Source organism: Capronia epimyces (genome assembly GCF_000585565.1).
Source record: "Capronia epimyces CBS 606.96 chromosome Unknown aczIQ-supercont1.2, whole genome shotgun sequence".
NCBI lineage: Eukaryota > Fungi > Ascomycota > Eurotiomycetes > Chaetothyriales > Herpotrichiellaceae > Capronia > Capronia epimyces.
The window spans coordinates 401,816-419,035 of record NW_006912905.1 but is presented as its reverse complement, the minus strand read 5'-3'; the positions used below and the strand labels follow the sequence as shown (position 1 = coordinate 419,035).

General features: G+C 52.9%; 8 protein-coding genes across 8 annotated transcripts; 3 read left to right on the top strand and 5 right to left on the bottom strand.

Moving 5' to 3' along the window:
• Positions 1-126: 126 nt before the first annotated feature.
• A1O3_01977 (uncharacterized protein) lies at positions 127-1,320 on the top strand (the record flags this gene model as incomplete). Its single annotated transcript, XM_007732120.1, has 3 exons — positions 127-386; positions 440-563; positions 631-1,320. 3 exons carry the CDS (start codon positions 127-129, stop codon positions 1,318-1,320), a joined length of 1,074 nt encoding a protein of 357 aa, XP_007730310.1.
• An 877-nt stretch (positions 1,321-2,197) lies between these two features.
• On the bottom strand, positions 2,198-3,091 carry A1O3_01976 (uncharacterized protein; the record flags this gene model as incomplete). The annotated part of the gene is made up of 1 exon (XM_007732119.1): positions 2,198-3,091. One exon carries the CDS (start codon positions 3,089-3,091, stop codon positions 2,198-2,200), a length of 894 nt encoding a protein of 297 aa, XP_007730309.1.
• Positions 3,092-3,725: 634 nt separating this feature from the next.
• On the bottom strand, positions 3,726-4,258 carry A1O3_01975 (ubiquitin-40S ribosomal protein S27a; the record flags this gene model as incomplete). Its single annotated transcript, XM_007732118.1, has 2 exons — positions 3,726-4,096; positions 4,165-4,258. 2 exons carry the CDS (start codon positions 4,256-4,258, stop codon positions 3,726-3,728), a joined length of 465 nt encoding a protein of 154 aa, XP_007730308.1.
• Positions 4,259-5,065: 807 nt separating this feature from the next.
• A1O3_01974 (uncharacterized protein) lies at positions 5,066-7,384 on the top strand (the record flags this gene model as incomplete). Its single annotated transcript, XM_007732117.1, has 3 exons — positions 5,066-5,350; positions 5,597-5,807; positions 5,868-7,384. The coding sequence occupies 3 exons, from the start codon at positions 5,066-5,068 to the stop codon at positions 7,382-7,384; spliced, it is 2,013 nt and encodes a 670-aa protein (XP_007730307.1).
• Positions 7,385-11,669: 4,285 nt separating this feature from the next.
• Positions 11,670-12,132, top strand: A1O3_01973 (uncharacterized protein; the record flags this gene model as incomplete). Its single annotated transcript, XM_007732116.1, has 3 exons — positions 11,670-11,798; positions 11,849-11,890; positions 11,938-12,132. The coding sequence occupies 3 exons, from the start codon at positions 11,670-11,672 to the stop codon at positions 12,130-12,132; spliced, it is 366 nt and encodes a 121-aa protein (XP_007730306.1).
• Positions 12,133-12,677: 545 nt separating this feature from the next.
• A1O3_01972 (hydroxyisourate hydrolase) lies at positions 12,678-13,064 on the bottom strand (the record flags this gene model as incomplete). The annotated part of the gene is made up of 1 exon (XM_007732115.1): positions 12,678-13,064. The coding sequence occupies one exon, from the start codon at positions 13,062-13,064 to the stop codon at positions 12,678-12,680; it is 387 nt and encodes a 128-aa protein (XP_007730305.1).
• Positions 13,065-13,987: 923 nt separating this feature from the next.
• A1O3_01971 (uncharacterized protein) lies at positions 13,988-16,115 on the bottom strand (the record flags this gene model as incomplete). Its single annotated transcript, XM_007732114.1, has 6 exons — positions 13,988-14,408; positions 14,456-14,724; positions 14,806-14,834; positions 14,897-15,236; positions 15,289-15,586; positions 15,634-16,115. The coding sequence occupies 6 exons, from the start codon at positions 16,113-16,115 to the stop codon at positions 13,988-13,990; spliced, it is 1,839 nt and encodes a 612-aa protein (XP_007730304.1).
• A 690-nt stretch (positions 16,116-16,805) lies between these two features.
• Positions 16,806-17,027, bottom strand: A1O3_01970 (uncharacterized protein; the record flags this gene model as incomplete). The annotated part of the gene is made up of 1 exon (XM_007732113.1): positions 16,806-17,027. One exon carries the CDS (start codon positions 17,025-17,027, stop codon positions 16,806-16,808), a length of 222 nt encoding a protein of 73 aa, XP_007730303.1.
• Between the last annotated feature and the right edge of the window lie 193 nt (positions 17,028-17,220).

Here is a 17,220-nt window from a genome sequence, read left to right as displayed (position 1 = left end):
GCTCACTGCGCGTCCTTCTCCAGGTTATCGTCAGTGCTTATCCCCTCAGTACGGTTTGCAGTGCAAGACTAAGACTAGTATTAGACATCATCATCCCCTGGCCTGTCTGCCTCATACAAGTGCATCATGTCGCGAATATCGAAAGACTCCCAAGGTGCCAACCGGAACATGGACCTAGACCCCAAATACGACGACTATGACTTTCCCACCACCGCCCCCGAGTCACAGCCGGGACATCCAGGCCACACGACAAAGGAGCAAGATGCCCAGGTTTACCAGCTCAGAGCAATGCTGGAACAAGAAGGCTACAAAGAAAGACTGGACACCTTGACCTTGCTGCGGTTCCTTAGAGCACGCAAATTCAACGTTGAGGCGGCCAAGCAAATGTACCAATCACTGAAAGTATTATCATTTGTGTTCAGTACTGATGGAGCTACAGGTTCATAAAGAACGAGCAATGGCGAAAGGAATTTGGTGTGGAGGACCTCGTCCGCAACTTTGACTACACGGAGCGACCGCTGGTGTTCCAGTACTACCCCCAGTACTACCACAAGACGGATAAGGTGAGGACCCCTGCATCTCCCCCTAGTATCCTCCTTGACCTGCAACATTGCTTACAAACGTGCACAGGATGGTCGACCTGTTTACATCGAGCAATACGCCAAAATCGACCTGACCGCCATGTACAAGATTACCACCGCAGAACGCATGATCCAGAACCTGGTTGTGGAGTACGAGAAGGTCGCCGACCCACGTCTTCCTGCCTGCAGTCGCAAAGCTGGCAAGCTCCTAGAGACCTGTTGCACTATCATGGACATGAAGGGTGTCGGTGTGAGCAAAATCCCGTCCGTTTACGGCTATCTTAAGTCGGTCAGCGCCATCTCTCAGGATTACTATCCGGAGAGACTGGGCAAATTGTACATCATCAACGCACCTTGGGGTTTCAGCAGCGTGTTCAACTTCATCAAGGGCTTTCTCGACCCAATCACTGTCGCCAAAATCCACGTGCTTGGTTCTACCTATCAGGCAGAACTCCTGAAGCAAGTGCCTCCGGAGAATCTCCCAAAACAACTGGGCGGGACCTGTGAGTGCGAGGGCGGGTGCGAATATAGCGACGAGGGTCCTTGGAAAGATCCTACGTGGTCGAGGCCGCCGAAGTGGGCGAGGCAAGATCCTGTCACGGGCAAGGACGCTGCGAACGCTGTCCAACCGGCGCCCACTGACGGTGCTCAGGACCCCTTAACCGTAGATAAGCCTGCCCCAGCGTCGGCGCCGGCCGAGGCCGAGAATATTCCTGGCGAGGGACGCCCAGTGTCGTAAGTGCTGAGCCTAAAGATCGATGGATCGGACCGGAATCGAGAGTCGAGACTCGAGAGGTTGAAGAACAATATGGACAGCTATGCTTGTGCCAGGCAAAGTCAGAGGGAAAATGCTGATTATATTTCTGGAGCAACCTCGTGGAACGCTTTTGATGTATCCAGATGTGTTCTGGGCATGATGCTGGTATCTAGCGAGAGGCTCTACTGGCATCGCTGACTGTTTGCCTCGATCTCTTACAGTGAGGTACATATGTTGAGCCGGGGTTGGCTCCATAGAGCACGATGATCGGTTGATTCTAAAGAAGCGACACCAGGGGGGAATAAGGGTTTGAATTTTCCCGCCTCTGTGATGTCTCATCAATCTTTGCTATCTTTCTCCTCTTTGGGGGCATCTAGAGGTCCGATCCTGCGCCGGTGATCGCATTCCCCCCTGCCCACTTTGCCTCGTTGCATTCATCGCCGTGGCAATCTTGGTGATTGCTTCCGTCTGTAGAGTACTTCAACGAGAACGACGCAATTGCGTACCGTGCTCCACGCAGTAGCCACATGCGCAGATTCGCCTGTTTTCGGGGTGGTGTGCAACAGATCTCGCCACCAACGATTGCTGGAAACAAGGAGTCTTGCGAGCGACATTTCCGTCCCAATCGACCAGGACAACAAAGTTAGCGGCCCCCCCTAAAATGGCCGATGAAGGTCTATGATTGGGCGGGTCCCATCATGCAGCCTCCAACGCGCTGTCCTGGCGCAGAGGCGACAGAACGCAGTCGTTTTTGATTCTAGGCACAGCGGAAATAGAATCGAGTAGATGGGCGCGGTCAGGCTCAGTCTGCTGATGACCCAGATGCCTGTTTGGAGGCATTGGGGCATTGGCAAGATCCTCACTCAAACTCCATAGCCACGTTTCTCGCCCGTTGGACCTTGCCCACTGTCTCTGTCAGGCTGGCACGGCCATACAGCGAAGGGCCAGAATTAGAATCGGCCTCGCTGGCTGCGAGACCTGCCAGTGCAACCAGTTCGCCAGTTGCCCGTTCGTACATAGCCTTGACATCTTCGTGCCACCCCTCTCGCAGCGGCTTCAGCTGCAAGCCAGCGTCTGAGATGCTCGTTCCCTTCTCGCGCAACTCCAACATCTGAGCCTGGAACTCTTCTTCCTCTGCAGCGAGTTGCGCCGTCAAGCTGTCGCGATATTCGGCCGCGCCCTGCTTCGGTGCGGTCCTTCTTAACCGACTCACCTGAGCCGTCAATGCTTCCAGCTCGCCGTATAGCCCTGCAACCTTGGCCTGGAGTCGAGTGTCGTAGGCCTCATATACAAAGTCAATCCCTTCCAGCGGTTCGCCCGGATGCGCCTTTGTAGTCGTCGTGCTCGTCAGAATCGGGAAGGAAGTCGCATCCATGCCGTTGACCGTGATATTGTGACTTGCACCCTCCCATGTCCTGGTCATGAACGCGTCGACGAGCTGCTGGACACGGGCGCGTAGTGGATCTTCCGGTTCCTGTGCCTGGTCTGCTTCTGCCCTACCCGTCGACGCTGGTCCTCGGCCATTATTCCCTCCTGAGTCAACCCCATCTAGGGAGATGACTGTCGCAGGCTGCGCTGAGACGACGGCAGTCTGTTGCGCTGCCGAGAGTGGAAAATGAAGGTCGAGTTTCTCCTTCGCGGACGCGACCAGATTCGCTTGGAGGAATGTGAGGTCGAGAGGGGACTGTAGTTCGATCTTGCGATGGTGTGAGTCGGGTATGCGATGAGGGTGAACATTGGTCTCTTGCTCCATCTCGGAGAGAGGGGTTATGAGTCTGTACGGTGTGCGCAGAATTGTATGCTGCCATCCAAACCGTGCAGTTGTCGCTGGCTCGTAGTAATACCGAGTAAACAAGCGGGAATGGATCAAGTCGGTTTAGCGTTCCTAGCTCGGGCATGTCATTGGTTCAGCCAACGCCCTCCAGACTTATTCGCCATCGAGTGCCATCTTGGGTTGCAGAACTCCACGAGGAGACAAAGTTGTTAGTAAACTCGACCTTACAGAGATTTGAAATACAAATACTCGGGGTGCAACCGTCAAGTAGTATGCTTGGATTGGAATTTGCCAATGAACTCTGGCGACCCCATGGATGACGCTGATTGCCGGGAAGATGTAGGCAAACTTACTACACAGAAAAGGGCCAAACTAAAAAGGGCCAAACTAGGACATTTGCAAGGGGGCTGCGATTACGTTTCCGAGCACAAGACGGACGTGAGTGGGCAACTAGGATAGTCTGAGAGCAGGAAGAGAAGAAACGTCAAAATGTATGGAGACATTCTTTGACTCAACCAGCGCTGAGGATAGCTGCCATATTCCATTGTCTAGCTATTTGCTGTGCCTGAGTCATTCTCCAGCCGGGCCGTTTGAGCAGTTCTGTGCGCATAGCCTACTTGGACTCATCAAAGACGTATGTCAAGTGGCAGCGACCACAGTATTGGCGGTTGTGCATGGCAGCCATGAAGACACCAGCGCCACATTCCTTGGTCGGGCACTCGCGTCTCAGGCGTTCAATCTTGCCGTCGCCATCGACCTTGTAGTACTTGAGCACGGCCAATTTGGTCTTCTTGCGCTTGTGCTTGATCTTCTTGGGCGTGGTGTAAACCTTCTTCTTGCGCTTCTTCGCGCCGCCACGAAGGCGCAAGACCAGGTGCAGAGTCGACTCCTTCTGGATGTTGTAGTCGGAGAGAGTGCGCCCATCCTCGAGTTGCTTGCCGGCGAAGATCAGGCGCTGCTGGTCGGGGGGGATGCCTTCCTTGTCTAGAAGGATATAGTGAGCCCAAAGTCCCTCAAGGAAGCGCGAGCAAGGTCGGCACTCAACAACGTACCTTGGATCTTGGACTTGACATTGTCAATGGTGTCAGAAGACTCCACCTCAAGGGTGATAGTCTTGCCCGTGAGGGTCTTGACGAAGATCTGCATGTTGAAGATCTAGAGAACAGTTGCCATGGTCAGTCCTGGTTTCGCACGGGGGGTGGCGATGCTTCAGCGTCAGGATGGGATCTAGGACGGTCCAGGAGAAGGCAGAAGAGTAGAAGGGTAAAAGGCAGGAGGGGGTCTACTCACCTAGACAAGAATTGTCTTCCTCAATCTTCTTTATGCAGAAGGGCTGGCAAAGACGAAAAGGAAGTGGAAGAGCGATGTGCAGTGGGAATTTCAAAGCCGGCCGTGTGGCTTGCCAAGGATTTTGGTGCCAAGGACTTGAGTTGAAAGTTGAAAGTGAAAATCTTATCTAATCTGACCATCACGTGCTGTGTAAGGCCTGAGCTTTGGCGCTTACCCGAACTTGAAGTTGCAGACGATAGTGGCTGCAGTTGCTCCGCCAACAGCCCGTGTTGACGAGCTTCTTGCGAACTCACCTGAGGTACCTGCCGCCGTGACGACGAACACTCTACTTCTACCCTGCCGTCAACACCCTCGCCTCTCCTCCATCCTCCCTCACATATCACATACCATACCCTCTAGACCAAGTCTAACACCGTCGAGAGAACAAGACCCTACAAAAGCCTATCGAGAAGCCTCTCGGTCCCGAGTTCTGACCTACCACTGTGCTCGCCCGAGAGGGCCCCTTCCCTTATCCAAGAAAGTCGCAAGCATCGTCTGCGACTGGTGAAAGCTAGAGAGAAGAAGACCGTTGCCCGGTCCGCAGCCCATTGCGCTGCGTGAGGTGAGTGAGATCAAAATGCAAAGCCGAAGGAATACAAAGCAGAGAAACTAATTGTACCTCCCATGCAAAGTCTCGAACCACTGAAGGAACCATTAACCGGAAATTACCACGACACCTTCGACAAGACACCATTCGAACTCATCTCGCCCAAGATGATGTCCAATCCACCTTCATCTCTTCAGCAACGACACAGGCTACATCGGAGGCAGAACTCGACGCCCGTTGTAGCCTTCGAAGCCATGAAGGTCAGCACCAACATGCTGCCACAACGCCAAAATATGCACAGAAGAGGACAATCAGTTGATCAACAACGAAGTCCCATTCGCAAACAGCAGCATGGCAGTGCGGTAAGTATGACTAACCTAGGACCAATCCACGGACAACAGATTTTGCGAGAAGCGCAGCAGCAAAAAATAGCAAGACCGGGCCAGCAACAACAAAACAACACACCCTTGGACTTACCAATCTCACCCGAGTGCGGTATATATACGGCCTCTCCCAACTCAATGCCAGGGACGCCGTACGAAAACATGACAATGAATGGATTCATGCCTCAGAACGCTCAGGGCATTGATTACTCACATTCACAACAGTTCTTCTCCGGTCTGAACATGTCAATGCAGCATGGGATCTCAAACATGGCGCTGATGGACGAGAACAATCCACAGTATTTTCAGGATACTCACATTATCCATTCCCAGCCCAGCAGAGGACTCGCGATAGACACTCGGAGAATGTCGCAACCGGATCTGCGAGTACAGACTCAGTTACGACCGCATACCCCATCACATCAAATCCAGACTGGTGAGTTGAATCTCCCGTATTTTGGCCCTCTCCGTTAGAAGACATACTGACTTTGGGCAGCACAATTTCCTCTCACGCCTCCGTTCAGCCAGCATACCCCAGCGGTACAATATTCACGATCACTCCAAGCATCACCTTCATTGCAGTCACCGTATCCAATCCCGGTAGCGCGAGGAAGATCTCTTCAAGAGATCATCGAGAACGAAGAGTTCAAGCATGACTATATGGCAACAGCTAATGGTTCATCGTTCGAGATGGCTGAAATGCCAGTCCCAGAGTCTCGGCGTCGAGTTCGAACTCCGCCATCGCGCCTCCAGGAAGGATCGGTGAATGTCAAGTTGGAGTCCGCGCCAGTCAACTACGAGCTGGGCTTCGGCCAGGATGCAGGATTCCACATGCCCAAGCTCGCAAACCAACCTGTACCAGATCTGAGTCCCGAGCGAGTTGCTGCTGGCAGCAGTTCTCCGGGAAGACCAGCTCTGTCACCTCGCCGCATGTCAATTTCAGATCTGAACCTGGAACCGGGTATAGAGGCTTCAATCGAAGAAACAAGCGTCACATTGGACGACATTGCTCAATTCATTGAAGGGCCAGATCCCGCCGACAACAAGTGGATTTGCAAGTACGACGACTGCAACAAGAGATTTGGCCGGAAGGAAAACATCAAGTCCCACGTTCAGACCCATCTCGGTGATCGGCAGTTTCGATGCGGTCACTGCAAGAAATGCTTCGTCCGAGGCCACGACTTGAAACGTCACGCCAAGATCCACACTGGAAGCAAGCCATACCCTTGCCTATGTGGTAACTCCTTTGCCCGTCATGATGCCTTGACTAGGCATCGGCAGCGCGGAATGTGTATCGGTGCTTTTGACGGCGTCGTCAAGAAAGTAATCAAGCGTGGCAGACCCAGAAAACACAGACCGGAGATGGAGGAGCGCCTCGACAAAGCCGGCCGAACAAGGCAGCAGACCAGTGAGGCGCGAGATGCCTATGCCTCCTCGGCATCAAGTTGTTCCCTCTCCAGTTGGGGATCACCGCCGACGGAAAACATGGACAACCTAAGCATTCGGGGCTCATCGCCGATTGAAAACATGGCTCTTTTCGGCATGCCGCAACAGAACAGCATGAACATGGATCAGATGATGAGCTTCCCGCCTGACACCTTCTCTTTCACCCCACCAGCTAGTCCAGGCTATTCGACAGGCAACAAACCCAGTCCCTTATACAGGGAGCTAACGCCGGCAGACCTAGGCGATATTCCAGAGCTCCAGCACGACGCTGAGTCGCAACTCCTGCCCGACCTTCCGACCATGGACCAGAGCCTACCACTGATGAGCACCGTCAACGGCTACTCGGGGCAAAGTCTCCCCAGTCTATCACATTCCAGCTCCTCTCCAGCCGCTGACATGGTGGCGTTCGACTTCTCCAGCCTGCCTACAGACTCTTCGGTCAGCATGTCCTCCTCACAGCTACCGACCAAGCTAGACTCGGAGCGGAACGAGTTCGATACATTCCTTGACTACGGAGGGATGGAAATGGGGTTAGATTCTTCGGCTCAAGATTTCTTTAACATTTGAAGCGACCTCGCCCAAAACTTGTGATGACGAAACGGTAAATCTGGAAATTGTCAATGTCGTTGGGAGCTCTTCAATGCCAATTGGATGTTTTGATGCCGCCCATGTACTGTAAACTAGCCAACGGATGAAAGCGTTATTGATGAGGCGAACGGGTGGGCTTGGACAAGGACAAATGGTATCAATGTCATTGGACTCGAATGATTGTATGGGGAATGATAGCGTGGAGACAGGAGCTTGGAATGATAATATGTGGGATCGGTTCTTTGGTTGGGGATCTGCCTGGGCTCGAATTGGGTCTCTCTTGTCACAATGCGTTGGTTTTCGCACATTGCACTTTCATGGACCCTGGTGGTCGGGGACGGGACTGTACATTCCTTCTTGACCAGTTTTTACACTCACTCCTTTGACCCATTTCGGCGGAGCGCCGACTTGGACGGCGAGCCTGCACTTTCCTTGCTTCTGCCTCGCTTTCACCTCTGGGGTTGAAAGTGAGGCAAGCGGAAATTGGGCAGACCGCAAGCGAGGTGGAACACATTCTTTTGTCGAGTCAGGTCACTTTGGCTTCGGGGTGGGACTCTGTTTTGTGGCCGACTAGGCTCACATGTCATATCCGGTGGCGTGGCCGATCGGTCTTTTGGATCTTCAGGTCTGTGCCGGGCGACCTTGAAATGAAAGGGAGAAGGCGGATCGACAATGCTGGAAATTCCTGACTCGGCGGCAATGTCTAGGTAAATCATGTCAGGGCTTCCAGAGGTGTACCCTCGGTCAGTCTTTGATGAGGTTCAAGGCAGGACCACAGTCGGCGGGTTTCCGGTTCTTCTTCCAAAGACCATGGTCAAGCAGCAGGCAGAGTGACTGTGACCTAGTCGTGGGCGCCTTAGTCCTCAAGTACAGGTACCCAAGCGAGATAGTACAAATACCATGACGATTTAGCAATGCCAGAGACCAATGCTGCCCGCCGCGGCTCGCTAGCTGTATCCTATAATCCTGCTGTGAGGCTATTTCTTCCTTCACCCCAAATGCATTCGACTCTGTCCAGCCACATAGAAGGACCGTGACCCTGAAGGCGTCCAGCACGGTTGTGAACCCAATGGCCTCGCGGTGGAGGCCACGATACATGAGACGTGAATCTGTATTTGGCGGAACGAACCAAATCTGGTGAATGCCCTAATGCTGGGCTCTGGCAACCATCAACTCCTTTTCTGACGTACAGGAGTTCACCAAGGTGAAGATTTTCTGACATACAAGACTAGCCGTTTTCATTGAAGGGTGAGGCTGGTTGAATGTGGAAGGTTGCCTCGCTCGGACGCGATGGCTTCTCGCCTGGTCAGTTAGAAAATATTCCCTGAGTGCAATCCATCTAGTAGATACACCGCGGTAGGTGCGCGGAACATCCTGTCGGGGCCTAAGCCTCGCGTTCAGGGGCTGTTTCGGGCATCATTGCCGCGGCTTAGATTTCGTGCATGAGTCTGTGACGGGCGGGTTATTGGAGACGACCGCTGTGCCACTATCTAAAAGATCTGCAACACCATCAGCGTGACCATGTTCGATCTTTAGGACTCCAAGGAGCAGGAATATGGAAGAGTTGCTGCGAAGAAGCCACCGCATCCGAAGGTGTATCCGACAATGATCGCCTGACACTGCCAAGTCGGGACGACTCCAATGCCTCAGGTCCTAAGTCATCCATGTGATCATATAGGGTGTCATGACTTGAGCTGATCGGTATCCTGCTCACTGCCTAAAACTTAGACTCGAACCTGACCAAGATTGAATTGAACAACGCTGGCCTGGGCATGACAGAAACGGCAGGCCCTCACGTCGAGTATGAATGACCGACTCAGCAAATCCCGCAATGAGCGCCATCAGGAAGATAGAGAACTGAATCGAATGACGCCGGCGTTGCAGATCACAAATAGTGAGGCAGAGACCAACCGGGCACACTAACGTGAATTTGAAACGTCGCTTGTCGGACACCAGTCCCTGAACGTGCAAAAGCCAGATACCGTAAGGATCTCCAAATGGGCGGCAGTTTAGTCAATGATAGTCGCCTTCCCAGCATACTGGTGACGACGTGAGGACTCTAGAAGCGTGTGGCAGGTCGATTCGCAGTGTAGATCAATGCACAATCAACTTCAACTGAGATCTTCGGCCCCAATGCATAAAACGAGCCAAAAGACAAGGGGTATAGCTACCCAGCCCAATTATGTGCCCAACGCATAGTCTTGCTCACGGCCATAATGGGCGCTGTAGGTTCAACTGAGGTGGCAAGTCAATTTCACTGCCGGCTGTACATCCTCTGCCGTCATGCGAGGCAGGGAGATTGGAAAGTTCGGCGGTGGACAATATCGAATCGACCGCACATAGAACAATGTCGATATTGGACTGCTCTCCATTCGGCCTGCGGCTGCGAGTCTGAACTAGATGAAGAGTTTGGCGTTTCGTCCACCTTCCGGCACAGCCTTGTTGCCTATGATTGGTCAACCAGTGATAACTGGCCTGGCACCCTTGGGCACAAGTCCACCATCACAGCGGCCCAAATGTTGGCTAAGCGAATGTTGCCCTGTGGCCTGCCTCGTTTGGATACCGACGTATCAGACCCCGGGCTCAAAGCTATGTACTCCGTACCGACGAAACGAGAAGCCCCAGGTAAGGTTGGTGAGGTGACGTGGATGGCTGACAATGAGCGGGCCGGCTTCTTAGAGACCGACCGATATCAACGCCTGATGCGAAATGTGACGCCATGGAAAGTACTCCGTACTCGTACAGGCTTCTTCTGCCGTCTCTATGCCCTGTCTTCAACGCTGAAGCTCCACACTCGAAACAAAGGAACTAGTTCAACCTTAATCATTGAAAATCGGGAATTCCAGCCTCTCTGATATCGGCTTGAGAATAAATGCGGCCAACCATGCGTCATGAACACCGAAGACCTAGGAGTTTCTGACTCCGTTGTTCGAGAGCACCAGTCGAGTGCGATCAAGCCATCCTCGCGTAGGTAGCAGGATGCAAAATTCAGAATGTCGCCACCTCTGACAGGTCAGGGAAGACCGGGCTGCCGTGGAAACCAATGAAGCTCCATTAGCAGGCGCCATCTGTGGAATTGCGAATTTGAGACAGAAAGAGGTAGTACGAGAATGAAACCTTCGCTGCAACCCCTCAAGACTCTAGGTCCCAATCTGACGACAAGGACGCGGTGTAATTGTCCACGTGTGCCAACAGGAAAATGGGTATAGTGATCAGCCAGACAGGGAGGGCGGTGCTGCGGCTGCGTTCGCGTTACGCTGAGCGGTGTGAGGACAGGTCTACTCTTTGCCTGGGGTCGTCTGCATGGCAACCCACGGCAATGCATAGTGCAGTGGTGCATCAAGACGTGCAGCTGTCTGTCAGCTTCTGCATGCGCTGCGGCAGCACCCCACTGCTGAGGCTCGCCCCGCGCTTGGGGGATAATTCTATGCAGCGCTGATCGATGTACTCCGTAGTTGCCCTAGAGACGAGACAAGAACTGTCTTGCAACCCGACAGGGAGGTGCGAAAGAAGTCTGCCGATCAAATACCCCTTTCTTCGAATGTCAAGCAGTGATCTTGTTTGCCACCCGGGATGATCATACTCGGTTGATGGCCCGCGTGGCCATGTAAGGGCGAGGTGGGTAGCGGCGGTACTCGCTGTCTCCTGCGAGTGGAACACGGTGTAGAGGACTAAACGGCGGATGGCCCAATGGCGAGGCCGAGGGGGACGTGGTAGAGATCTTGCGGGTGGAGATATTGTTGAGCCAGGCCATGGTGGAATGCCAGATGCTGAACGTATGGATGAGGTCGCTGGATCGAAGGTGGATGAATGATGGGATGATGCTGAGGGAGTCAAAGTGAGGCGAAGGGAGGCGTCTGGCTGCGCCTGCGTTGATTGGCGGGGCATCCCTGCCCACCTCAGCCACCCGAGCAGCGCCGGTCAAAGACACCAAAGACAAGGCAACCATTAGAGTGGGATTTCTTTACAGCGAACATCAGAGCCATCCTTCTTCCTGCCCGTGGGCTTGCACTGCACCGAAACTCCGTTGCTTCTGGGCTAAGACAGTCGTAATTGGCCAAAGCCGTTCTCCCACCGGACCCCTCCCGCTGAAAGCCTTATAAGATCATGCTCGAGGCTGCTGCTGAACGCGGTTTATCCTCCTCTCCGTGGTAAGGACTCGACAGCAATAGACATCATCCAGCAAATCCAAGTTCACGTCCAAGGCCGTCGTCATCGCTTCCTTCATACGTTTTGTGACTGCTGTACAGCGCCCTTGCCACCAATGCCTCAGCCCGCAGGTTCGACCCAGGAATACTGGCTGCCAGGCTATGGCCTCTCCCGGCATATCGTGCTTCGACAGTTGCAGTACTTCTTGGGACCTTCTGCCACAGTCAGACCATATTCCTACCATGTATGAAAGCACCTCTCTCGCTTGGGGGCGCAAACTCATTGCAGAACCAGGGTCGAGAAGGCTACCTGATCAACGGCACTCCTTTGACAAAGGTAAGACGGCAGAGGCCTTGAATGAGCACTATCTCAGGAGGATGCAGGAACAAATCGAAGATCTCAGGCGGCAATCTCGCGAATACGAAAGGCAGCAAACAATTCGGATGTCTGGCAAAGCTATCGCAGCCACCGATTCGGCCGAACCCGACATCAATGAGCTGGTAGTTGTGGCCGTCGGCCGGCGGAGCAATCCGGTAAACGATTCGAAATCCTACTCGCCCTATCAGCGGACCCGATGACATGTGTGAAGTGGTCGGTTGGGAGTGTTGCTTGTAATGGATGATCTCCTGTAAATTCTATTCCGCTTTGCTGAATGGCATGATGGCCCACTGGATCAAATGCAGCGCATCTGTACATCTTGGAATGGCTGGTCAAAGCACACCGCCGACGTTTCTCAGTCGCCGCCAGGGGTGACAGCCATGGGGTACAGTCGTTCCGCGAAACTGAGCTCCTGTCAAGGACTGCGGTGACTCGGCAGAGTTTCAAGGGTGCATGTGCCACAGATGTCTCAGGTAACCCTTGTTGGAGAGGAACGGATTTGCTTCGGAACGTGAACGTTGATCTTTCTAAAAGAAGACTGTTGTAGGGCTGGTAGATTGTGTTGGACTGGTCCGTTTCTTGTATGTAGCGGATCTGTAGGAAAGAACTAGATGATAGTCGTGCAGGCAAGCTTCCTGGCGGGTGTTCCCAATACACCAGCAGGAAGACTCCGCAGTGCAATGAAGAGGACTTGACATGCTGTAGCCAAGAAGCAATTTTGACTGGTTGTACGCCGAAACGGGGTTTAAGACCCTCTATAGGTAGTGTAGGTCCATGGTCCGACCAACACAGGCACATGATAGTGTCTTTCTCCCTTTTTGACATAGAACTTGACCTCGACCTCGGGCCAGAAGCTTTCGATTCCCTGCTCTTCATACCAACGGCCGACGTCGAACTTGATGCTCCAGGGGATGCGTTCCCCCGCGGCGAATCTGTCCATGATATCCGACAACGTCACGCTCGAAGGCGAGGTCCACTCCTTCACGCGCCCGTCTTCGTTGGTGATGGCATGGAAGTCCACGTTGGTCTCCGAGGACGTGGATTTCGATAGTAGGGTCAGTGTAGCCTTGAGACCAGCTGCAGGCGTCCCGGAGAGGGTGTTGAGGACATGGCAGGTGATGGGAGACGCCATTTTTCGCGGACGGTTGGTGGACAATGGTAGCAGAGAAAGCTGGCTGTGCGACACAAAACAATCTACAGAGTATGATGGCAGGAGTGGGATATAAATCCCTTTCGAAAGCTGTTCCACCAGGTCGGAGGGTGCCGACGCCCTGGAGGAAAGTTTGGAGGTGGCCGCTCGTACTACTAGTAGGGTTTGTTAGGAGGGGCAGATGAGATGCGACAGCCCGTGCCAATAATACTGCAGAGCATTTCAGCGAGAGGCGTAGAATCCTTAAGCGGCACGTGATGAGGCTGCCCTTGGCGAGGCTGCGCTAGTATTACTAAAGGAGGGCGTGAAATGCAATCGGGTCTCTAATTGGCCAGTGAAGTAAAGCATACTGCCTCACCCACGAGGCTGCCTACACAATATATATCAAAGTCGCAGATTTCTCCTCAACAATCGCAGCTGTACATATAGGCTCTGACCTGATGTTATGTGACTGATCCATCTTCACGTCTTAGCTTGTGCTCTGCATTATATGGATATAGTTCCGCTTGCGGGGCTAGAAACCCAAATTACAAAACCAACCTAAGACACTAACGGTTCTTACCGACTATGAGGCGAGGTTAACTCCACTGCGTGAGATTTTTTGCTCCTTTGGTCGGCTGTTCGATTCAGTGTCGTCTTGTAGGACTTTACGGCTCGAGTGTGTGGAATTTTGGTATGCAGAACGTGGGTGATTCTGCCGCACCCCCGCGTGACTAGGGCTAACAGTGAATGGAATCTCAGCAGTGACTTAGTCGTACCTGGCGATTAACACGTGCCTCCTTTTAGGGGAGGCTTCGATACATGTATCTTAAGATAAAAACAAGTTCAACTGACTGGCCACTAGTGACATGGCTCAAATCAAGTACACGCTCGAGTGGAGTACACCTTGTCCGTCGAGTTTCGACCTAAGGCATGTCTTCCTCCTCATAGTCGGTTTCAACAAGTGCTTGGTATTCCTCTCCAACGGTCAAAGGGTGCAAGTCGGCGTTTTTCTGCCATAGGATGTAGCGCCTTGTAAACCACGACAGGTATTCGGTCAATTGGTACTTAATGAAAGTCCGTGTTGGAATAGAGAAGACGTGGTCGAGTTCGTCGAGCGTTTTAAGTCGAGTCTCTGGGACGAACAGGAAAACTAGCACGAGGGCTACAATGTTGAGAGCCGCGTATAGGGCAAAAGCTCCTTGCGGCTGCAGGACCGTCAGAATCCGTGGGAATGTGAGCGAGAGCACAGTTGCCCAGAAAGACGCCGTTGCCACCGCAAAACTCATCCCAATCTCACGATGCGACAGCGGGAACACCTCTGCTGAGTAAGTAAAGGGTACGGGGCTGTATCTGGTCAGCATTGGATTTAGATGTAGCTTGGTTGTGCTTACCCCATTCCTGGAGAATATAAAGCGCAAAATAGGTAGATGAGCGCTGCAACAAAACCGAAGTGCGCAGGGCGATCCGCAGGTATGTTGAAGCTGAATCCTGCTCCAAGCATCGTTACGGCCATCATTGGTAAGGTCAACAGCAGCAACGAGCGCCGGCCGAAAGTGTCCATGGTCAAGACTGCAGGGAATGCGCCGAGGAAGTTGACGAAACCGAAGACACAGGAGGCTAACAATGCTCCAAAGGCAGAGAATCCGGAATCGGCGAAGATCTATGGCGAAGTCAACATTTGTTGGAGACTGATTTCAAGATAGCGCAGCTTTTGCTGGTGCAGCACTGTCGGCCAACTTACCGTTGACGAATAATAAGCAATAATGTTTACTGAGGTCACGCTTGTCAGTATCGTCCGTGGGGTAAGGCACAAGGCACAAGGGTGTTCATACTGCCGCAAAGCTGTTGTGACAACATGACAACGTAAGACGCCGTAATCGCTCGCCGGTTGCGAGGAATGGTGAAGAGTTCAGCAATCTTCTTTGACCATGACACCTCCCTCGAGTCTAATTTTGACTGGGCACGTCTTAGGAGATACGTAGAATATATCTCTTTTGCAGCTTGCAACTCGCTGTTTCGAACCCTGCACAGTGACTGGAAGGCGAGGTTGTACCGTTGGCCATTCTTGACAAACCATTGTGGCGATTCCGGGCAGAAGTACACTGTGAGGAGAAGCGGGATAGTAGGCAAAACAGGTCCAGCAAGTTGTAGCCTCCAAGCTTCGTCGCCATACTGAACAGGTCCTTCGTCAGTGAGGGAGAAGCATCTGAGGCAAGATACTCACATTGTACACTGCTGTATTAGCAACGAAACCTAAGAAGATTCCAAAGGCGGTCCAAAGCTGCCACGAAACAGCGATGCCACCGCGGATGAGCGGCGGCGTGACTTCGGCTGCGTAGACTGACACAGTGCTGGCATTGATACCCAAGCCAGCGCCCAGAATGAAGCGGAAAGCCAAAAGCTGGGGCCAGTTAAGACTGAGGGACGAGCCTGTATTAGAAACAAGGCATATTAGACTGCCAACGAAAACTGCTCCCCGTCGGCCTAGTCGATGGTTGATGGGTCCAGATAACCATGCACCCCTGCACCAATCAATACGGTAAAAGGCAGTAGAAATAACGAAACTCACAAGAGGCACACGCTGAGGAAGATACCACTGTTGATTAGCCCGAGCAGGAATGCGTCATGTTTGCTGTTTGAATCAATACCGAATGCCTTTGGGATTCCCAGGTTCGCGCCGTTCATGGCCGTCTGGGCCCAGCCTTGCTCAACGGCCCCTATTGAACAAACCAGGATCGTGAAATAGAGCGTCTTTGGTTGTTTCCATTTATTTTCCGTCTCCTGTTGCAAAGCGCGTAGTTCAGTGGCGGTGATTCCTGGAACACTACTCAACGGAGTCTCCCCTAGGACGATAATGGCGGCCTTTTCAAACACAACGGTATGATGTGCTAGATGGTGCCGTTGCACAAAGCAGTGGACATCGCCCAGGTCGACTGGCCGTGGAATATCGCCATCAGATGGAAGCTCGGTTGCCGACAGGTCGCGATGCGCGGACGAGCCGGCAGGGATGGATGCTAGAGATTCATAGTGGTCTGCGGCGGGTTTCGACATACTTTGGACAGCTGCCGCCCATGCGATTGCGAGGATCCTATCACGATCCTCGCGGGATACGACGCGACAGATTCAACGCCTGATGCGGCACGGACGAGGAAGATCGATCACCCAGCGATGTAGCGATGTGGTCACGACTCACCAGAGAACGACAGAACGACGGGCTGGTGGTCGATGTTTGACCTCAAAATGGCAACTCTAAGCGAAGTCGCTCTCAGGGGCTGTCACGTGGCTGTGACTCGAAGTCATCTTTGAGGTATCACGATATCGTGGACAATGGACATTGCTTTCCCAACTTAGTCCTCCGTATCACGAGCGGCCATATTTATTTGGTCCTAGGTGGCGATGGCCATCTGCGATCCGATATTTTGGCTCCGGCAGCGGTCGTTCGTTATATGTGGAGTCGTCACGGTGCAAGGCGCTTCGATGAGGACTTTCAAAATCTAGACACCACTGAGCGAACTCTTAGTGGTATGGTAGCGACGGCACTGCGTAAAGACAACAATCCAATGTTGCACTAGCTGTCATACGGTCTGGCTCCACCTTAGCCCCAAGCTGGAGAATGCATCCCCAATTCTTGACCTTCTCAAAGCCGACAAAATCAGGAAGAGCAGACCTAATCTCTCCAGCATAGGCAGGTAGTCCGTCCGCATAGTTGACTTGCTCGAATACTTTACCTGGCATGGTGCCTCACATGTAGGTCGATTTAGTTGTCGGGGAGAGACTCTTGTCGGACAACTCGTTAATCCTCTTTTTCCACTCCTTGGACGCTTCAGCTGCTGGATTGATATACTCCAAGCCTTGTCGATCGATCTGCTTGATGGCGTCGACGATCCACCGGCCTTGAACATCCACGCTGCTAGGACCATTGCTCAGCAAGGTAGGGCCGTGAGGTCCATATAGATGGAACATGTTTGGATACCCGCTGATGGTCGTACCCAGGTAAGTGCAGGCAGTTTGGGGTTCTCTACAAAACCTTCAGGTGCCCAGCTTTTGGATCCCTTCGCTTGCCATATTCTCGGAGTTCTGTTTTGATGTGAGGCATGTTGCGAGTGCCTTACCAAAGAGACAGTGTTGTGATCTATCAGCCTTGCGCGGATCCGCC